This window comes from Saccopteryx bilineata, chromosome 10 (assembly GCF_036850765.1).
Source record: "Saccopteryx bilineata isolate mSacBil1 chromosome 10, mSacBil1_pri_phased_curated, whole genome shotgun sequence".
NCBI classification, from domain to species: Eukaryota; Metazoa; Chordata; class Mammalia; order Chiroptera; family Emballonuridae; genus Saccopteryx; species Saccopteryx bilineata.
Window position 1 is genome coordinate 9,623,273 of NC_089499.1, and position 7,865 is coordinate 9,631,137.

The 7,865-nt window shown below is 54.2% G+C and overlaps 1 protein-coding gene across 1 annotated transcript; it reads left to right on the forward strand.

The window, feature by feature from the left end:
- Positions 1-1,286: 1,286 nt before the first annotated feature.
- TMEM158 (transmembrane protein 158) lies at positions 1,287-3,101 on the forward strand. Its single transcript, XM_066244742.1, has one exon. It carries the CDS (start codon positions 1,594-1,596, stop codon positions 2,470-2,472), a length of 879 nt encoding a protein of 292 aa, XP_066100839.1. The 5' UTR covers positions 1,287-1,593; the 3' UTR covers positions 2,473-3,101.
- The last annotated feature ends 4,764 nt before the right edge of the window (positions 3,102-7,865 follow it).

Consider the following 7,865-nt stretch of genomic DNA (forward strand, 5'->3'; position numbering starts at 1 on the left):
TAGAAACAACAGACAAAAAAGCTTCTAGAAATGTCACGGGCCAGGACAACTAGCAATGTAGCTCTGTTCAGGAAACCTGGCTGGTTTAGAGGGAGGGCCATTTGGTTGACTGCCTGCCTCTCCTCCCTCCTCACCCCAGAGTCAGGAACAGCTGGTGCCCACAGAGCACAGTGACTTCACATCACAGGGTCTCCCTTAGAGTGGGTCAGGGAAATGTTTTTCCAAATGTAAGAGGTCAAATTTACCAGGAGAGCCTTTTTAAAATATAAATCTGGCCTGACCTGTGGTGGCGCAGTGGATAAAGCGTCGACCTGGAATGCTGAGGTCGCCGGTTCAAAACCCTGGGCTTGCCTGGTCAAGGCACATATGGGAGTATGGGAGTTGATGCTTCCTGCTCCTCCCTTCTCTCTCTCTCTCTCTCCTCTCTCTCTCTCCCCTATCTAAAATGAATAAATAAAGTCTTTAAAAAAATAAAATAAAATAAATATATAAATCTGATCGTGGCACGTTATACTTGGCAAGACTCCCCCTACTTACTAAGCTAACCGGGATGAATTGTCCCTTGACAGGGATTCTGCAGACAAAGCTTTCATAAGCATGTGCTCACTCCACTTGCCAAGCAAGGACCCTGCACAGGAGGAGAGGTTTTGTGGGAGTAAAATTCCCCATTAGACCCTCACCCCAGCCGCACATTCCCACCAGCCCCTCTCCACCCCACACTCCAGAGAATTCTTGGAATTTTCTTCAGGGTCTGCTTGTTGCTGTGAGAACACCAAGTGGGTCTATTGTGTTGGAGATATTAAAAACCAGCCAAACTCTCCAAAGTTGAGGTTTTAAGGGACATCTTAGAAAGGCAGAAAGAGCTAGTGGCCCGGTTCAGGCTCGTGGGGTGACCTGAGGAAGTCGTTCCCATTCTCTTGGCCTCAGTTTCCCCTTCTGTAAAATGAAAGGGGGTCTAGGTGAGCACCAGGCGAGATGTCGCAGGCTCCTCCATGCGTGACAAAGGAATGGTCTCCGGTCCCTCCTGTCTCCCTCCGAGGACGCGATTCTCCCAGCGCGCCTTCTCTGCTCGGTGTCGGACTTGGACAGGGTCTGTGGGCCGCCAGCCCGCAGACTTCCCCGGCCCGACGAACACCCCGACGGGGTCATCCGACGACACCCCTCCTCCCCCCGGGCCCACGAGCCGGCCTCACGGTCCCTGTGCCGAACCCCGCGTCCCTCGCGTGGAACCCCGCCCTCCCCCGAGTCTCCAGGCAGGCGGGCGGAGGGCGGGGCGGGGCGCGCGGGAGGCGGAGCCGAGCCGGGGAATCCTGCTCCTGGCGAGCGCTGGGTCCCGCAGAGCAGCCGTGCCGTCCGAGGGCCCCCGCGCCGGGGGCGGCGGGGAACCCCAGAGCAGCCGTGCGGGGAAGAATCCCCGAGCCGAACTAGCCGCCGCCACCGCCTTCGCGCCGCCTCGCGGGCTGGCAGGTGCCCGGCCACCCTCTCTCCGCCCGGCCGCCCGCTCCCGCGGACCCGCCGTCAGCTCGCCAGCCCGGTTCCCTCGCGCCATGCAGCCGCCGCCGGCACCGCGCGCGTAGGCGCCCGCCGCAGGCCATGCTGCCCCTGCTCGCCGCGCTGCTGGCCGCCGCCTGCCCGCTGCCGCCCGTCCGCGGCGGGGCCGCGGACGCGCCGGGCCTCTTCGGGGCGCCCCGCAACGCATCCGTCAACGCGTCGTCCGCGGGAGAGCCCGCCGCCCCGCGGCTGCTGGCCTCGGCGGCTCCCGGCCCCCCCGAGCGGCCGGGCCCAGAGGAGGCGGCGGCGCCGTGCAACATCAGCGTGCAGCGGCAGATGCTGAGCTCGCTGCTCGTGCGCTGGGGCCGCCCGCGGGGCTTCCAGTGCGACTTGCTGCTCTTCTCCACCAACGCGCACGGCCGCGCCTTTTTCGCCGCCGCCTTCCACCGCGTCGGGCCGCCGCTGCTCATCGAGCACCTGGGGCTGGCGGCTGGCGGCGCGCAGCAGGACCTGCGCCTCTGCGTGGGCTGCGGCTGGGTGCGCGGCCGCCGGCCCGGCCGCCTCCGGCCCGCCGCCACCGCCGGGGCGCCCACCGCGCTGCCAGCCTACCCCGCGGCCGAGCCGCCCGGGCCGCTGTGGCTGCAGGGAGAGCCGCTGCATTTCTGCTGCCTGGACTTCAGCCTGGAGGAGCTGCAGGGCGAGCCGGGCTGGCGGCTAAACCGTAAGCCCATCGAGTCCACGCTGGTGGCCTGCTTCATGACCCTGGTCATCGTCGTGTGGAGCGTGGCCGCCCTCATCTGGCCGGTGCCCATCATCGCCGGGTTCCTGCCCAACGGCATGGAGCAGCGCCGGACCACCGCCAGCGCCACCGCGGCCGCCGCCCCCGCCGCAGTGCCCGCGGGGACCACCGCTGCCGCCGCCGCTGCTGCCGCCGCCGCCGCCGCCGCCGCGGCCGTCACCTCGGGGGCGGCGACCAAGTGACCCGCTCCGCTCCTCCCTGCGTCCGACCGGTGTCCGCGCTCTCGGAGGCCTTTCCCGCCGGCAGACTCGGCCCGTGTGCTTCGTGCTGTAGTGACCGTTAGTTCCTCCGGGGAGGGGGTCGCCAGACAGGCTCCAGAGTATTTGAAAAACAAGGTTTGTGTGGCTCTGGCTCTAAAAGGCTCCAGCCCTTGCACTCACTGAGGGGTGGGGTCCGCCGCTGGGAAGACGGAGAGGAGGGAAATGGGGCCCTTTCCCCTCTATTGCATCCCCCTGCCCTCCCCTCCCGCACCCACGTGCCCTATATTCATGGCAGAAAATGACCAAATCCTGTGTATCTGTTTTATATATTTAATAACTGTTTTAAATGAAAGTTTTAGTAAAAAAAAAATCAAATTGCTATTGCTATAGTAAGAGAAGTTCTTTGTATCTGAACACAGTATTTGAAGTTTATTGTTTTTTTTAATTTATTTAAAAGTGGGGGGGCATGGGAATGATTAACACCGATATATTGTTACCGCTGAAAATGAACTTTATGAACCTTTTCCAAGTTGATCTATCCAGTGATGTGGCCTGGTGGGCGTTTCTTGTACTTCTGTGTTTTTTTGGCTTTTAATACATTTTCCTCCAGACTTGTGTATGTAGCCTTTGCTTTATTTGATGTAAGAAAAGGAATACATTAATTACAAGTTGTTCCCCTGAAAACATGTAGGGACGGACTCTCCAAAAAGTTAAAGAAGGGCTAATTCTGTGTCCCTTACCTGTCTGGGAGAAGTAGGAGGCGAGAACCAGGTGACTGGCACCGCACTCCCCCCCCCTCAATTCACTGACATTTGTCTGGTGGCATATAGGGTGTTATGGGATTTATCTCTTTCACCACAAACCTAAGCTCTACAAAACACCCAGCAAAGTGCAAAATGGAAAAATCAATACCTATTCTGAGCCGAGAATCTCAGGGAAATGACTCATTTTTAAAAGCGTATAGATCTTCTTTTCATTTGTGTAAACTTGAGCACATGAGCACATTTCAAAAGCTGGTCTTAAAACTTGAGATATTATTTTGGCATTAAGAAGATTTTTTTTTTTTTAAAGCTGAACTCTTGAGGATTAAATAGGTGTCGATCACAAGGCTTTTCCTTGTTCCTGGTGTCCATGTTACAGTGTCTGGTGGGCAGTCGTTCCGGCCACCACCACCCCACCACCACCCCCGCCATTCAGAAGAGTAAATAAGAAGTCCTTAAAGTGACCTAATACAGAAACCACTTTAACAGCTACTTTCCCTTGCTCCCACTGCCCTCTTTGGAGTGCATGCTTGGTATCGTTCTAGAGCTGCGGTTCAAGCGTGGTCCCTGGACCAGCAGCATTGGCACCATCTGGGAACTAGCTGCAGATGTGGAACTGGGGCCTCACCCAGGACCAGCTGAAGCAGAAACTCTGGGGTGGAGCCCAGCAGTCTGTTTTAACAAGCCCACCAACGGATTCTGAGACATTCCAGATCTGAGAACCTTCAACATATGTAGACTCCTTTTTATCTTGAGATATCGCTATTATTTCAAAGAAAGAGGACCCTTTTCTTTTTTTCCATGGATATCTTATCTGGAATGCCTGGGTCATTGCCCGGCAGCTGAAGCTGCCCTTCTGGCTCTTTGAGGCCAGCCACCCAGAGAGGAGCAGGTGAGCAAGGTGTATAAGGCAAATCCCCTACCTTACAATGCACTGTAAATCTTACGCCCCAAAGCAAGGTGAGTTGCGACCGCCCTATTCTTCAATCCCATGGTAACTAGCAGGAGAAAATCAATAGTTGCTAATCTTGATCAATTTTAATATAATCATAGCCCTTGTAAGTCTGGAAGACATTTTAAGCATTCTTGGTTTAACACACACACACACAGTCACTCTCCCTGCTTTTTCCCAAGATAGAAACTGAGGCTCAGAGAAGTTCAGCATTTTGCCTATAATCACACAGCTACATGAGGGGGCAAAGTCGAGACCAAACCTGGGTCTCCTGCCACCCTACCTGGCATTTTTTTCATCACCAGAAACTTCCTTTTCTAGGACAATTAGGAGCTAACCACTCAAGGTCTGCTTCTCTGTTGACCCACCCATGCCACTATCAGGTTCGATGAGCCACAAAACCAAAGGGATGAGAGAGCATTAATTTTAAATGGACACTCAGGCACTTAATATAACTTTATATATGCCTGCATTCATTGGGTGGGCCCTAATCAGTATCTATTGCTACAGCAGTAGACCTTCCTAAAGGAAGACTTTCAGAATCACCAGGGAGCCTGTGAGGGGGAAGCGTGTGTGTGCATGTGCTCATACATATATGTATAAATCTGATGGGCTAGGACTAGGTAGTTCTCCTTGAGGCTGACTGACTGTTCTCTGAGAGTGAGAGCTCCAAGCAGGAGATTACAAAGTGAAGATGGAGCCTGTGTCCCTTTGGCCACTTTAAGTTGGGACCGTCCAGTAGGCGAAGAAAGTCGGGTGCCAGCAGGCTCAGCTGTGGGATCTGTGCCCTCTGGTCACTTTCATTTGCATTGTCTCAGTTGTGGCACACACACTTCCAAGTGTGCGTTTTACTGAAGGCCAACCACTGCTTCGCTGACAGAATCAGAAGTGCGCCACGGCAGCCTGTGTGCACGTCTGAGCAGAGTCCCCAGATTCCAGCCCCTTCTTGAAGCCTCCCGGGGACAGCTTGAGTGCTAGTGACATAGCTAAAAATGAAACTGCGCTATACTTAACTGGTTTTAAAACTTGCCTTTATTATACAAGTGCTGCATCATAGAAAATGAAAACAGAGCCTTCATAAGATTCATGAATTGATATCAGTAGCAATCCCAGCAGTCATAAGTGACCACGGCTAATATGTACCAAGACCTGTTCAAATGCATATATTATACATATATTCACCCCAGCAGGTGCTTGCTTCTCAGGGCTCTGCTTGCCCCACTCTGGGACTCTTTGGTGGTACCTTCCGTCTGCAAAAGGTAATGGAGGGCTTCTCAGGGCAGGTGGTTTATACAGGCTGACGTGTGTGTATATTGCTGAGACATGAGTCACAGATCAGCTGCACAGGATATTGAAACCCATCCGAGGACGAAAGGCCCAATGGAGAAGGGGGTAGGGAGAGATGTGCTATCTTTCTCACCCCAAGTTTATCAGCTCCGGACACATCAAAGCCAGACTGAGCTTGCCACCTCTCCAGTGAAAGATCTCCGCTCTTGTGTTCAAGGTCTCAGATGTGGCTGATAAGGAACAGAACATAACTTTACAGGATGAACAATGTGATTGTCCCCTCAAGTCAGAACTGCAGAGCCGCCTTGTAGCGTCTATCTGATGCCTTTGGTGTGAAAATGAATTCTGAGATTCAATAAGCAGGAAGGATATTGCTTCTGTAGAAGCTGCCCGAAATGCTGTCACATCTCCCCATGGCCGGGTAACAGTCGCATTCAGATGTCTTGCTGCAGGAGTGGGGCTGAGGACAGACCATCCAGAGAGAGGAAGGAAACAGGCCCTGAGGAGGGGCAGTCAGCCCAGGACAGAACCATCAGTGAGTCAAAATGTATTCAGCACCACTCACCAGAAGTAGACAGTGTTAGGTCTGTGACGGGTCTGTCCAGGACTGGATCCCTTAGAAGCAAAGCCTGGGACAGAGGGACTCACACAATGTGCTCTCGGTGGGCATGGCTTCAGCCTGGTCCCACCGAGCTCCAGAGCAGAACATACACCCCAGCATTGCCTACCTGGAAAGGCTGGCCTTTTGTCTTTCTATTTCAGTCACTGGGCAAGGTCTTGGTGTTGGGGGCTGCCCAACGTCCCTGGGCCCCATTCTCCAGAGAAGGAGCAGCTGAGAAACGTGAGCTGCCCACCCTCACAGCTGCCGGAGGACCGTCCTCAGGCCCGTGAAGGGATCTGGGCGGGGCGCCACAGCATTCACTGCAGACCTCCACTGCTCTTGAGTCCCATTCCCAGCAATGGTGGAGTGGGGAGTGAAGCTCAACCATGCCTGGTGGAACTCGAAACTCTCAATCTGGATGGCGAGCTGACCTCCGGGCCTTTGCCGGCCTCAGGTGACGTCTGGCTGGCTGGCCTTGCCTCTGGGTGTCCTGCACTTGGGCTAACTGAAATGCAGCTGACTGTCATGCCAGCCCTACTTGAGGGCAGTCAGAAGTCCCAGTCATTTGTCTCTGCATTCAAAGTCCTGGCCCCACAATACTGCTTTATTAGAAAATCCCACAGCATTAGTATCAACATTACCATCAGTGGTATTAGTATCAGTATTAGATACAGTAATACATAGTATTTCTGAGGCTGCCAGCAGACGGGTAAGAACATGGGACAAGACACCAGGGCATCTCCTTTGTCATTAATGAGCTGTTTGCCAGTGGCAAAGCTCTCCTCCTCCGAGCCTGGGCTTCTCTGGCCACAGAACGGGGCTGCTGGACAGGTGAGTCCGTGGTCCTTCGGCCTTCAGTTTCATGTTCTGGCTTCCCCTCCCATCTTCCAGGTCTGTTAGACACAACTACAAAGAAACCCCTTTTCCTCAAGTATTTCTTCGCCAGGCAAACTGACACAGGGGCCAACGCCACTCATTTTTCTGGGTGGCTGGAAGGGGGAAATGTGACACAAATAAGAAAAGAGGGTTTTTAAGGGGTTTTGTTACCAGTTTGTCTAAAGCGGCTGTTTGCGTGGGTTCAATAATCTATGAACTTAGGAGTTTTGCATTCCTCTATTCAGAGGGCCATTGCCATAGAATAAAGGTTACTTTAAGTCAATGAGGCAAATAGGAAGTGAGAAATTGTTTACATTTTGTTAAATGATGTCTCTGACTTTGGATCATTGGATCATACTTTAACGCAGGGTCTATACAAGATAAGGAAGAGGAGAAATTAGCACAGGCCTTCCAAATCCCCAGAAGCAAAGCCTGGGACAGAGGGACTCACAGTCTTACAGGGGAGGTACTATTTTTGGAAGCACAGCCTCCACCAACTACCTCAAGCGCAGGCTCCAGGTCTCATTCAGGTGTGCGTGACCCTGAGCACCAGGTAAGACCCTGCTTGCTCAGCGAGCCGGGCGTGCCAACAGAGGCAGGAGCTGGCGGCCGGCCACACTGGCATGGTGGGATACCGATGCCGCTAATTCATTCTCAGTTCTTCCACAAACGTCTCCCTGCCCACAGTGGAGAATGTCCTTCCTCAGCCTGGTCATTCCAGGAATGCCCAGCCCCGATCACGCAGCTCCCCAAATCCCTTCTTTTTTTTTTTTCTTCTGAAGCTGGAAACGGGGAGAGACAGACAGACTCCCGCATGCGCCCGACCGGGATCCACCCGGCACGCCCACCAGGGGCGATGCTCTGCCCACCAGGAGGCGACGCTCTGCCCCTCCAGGGC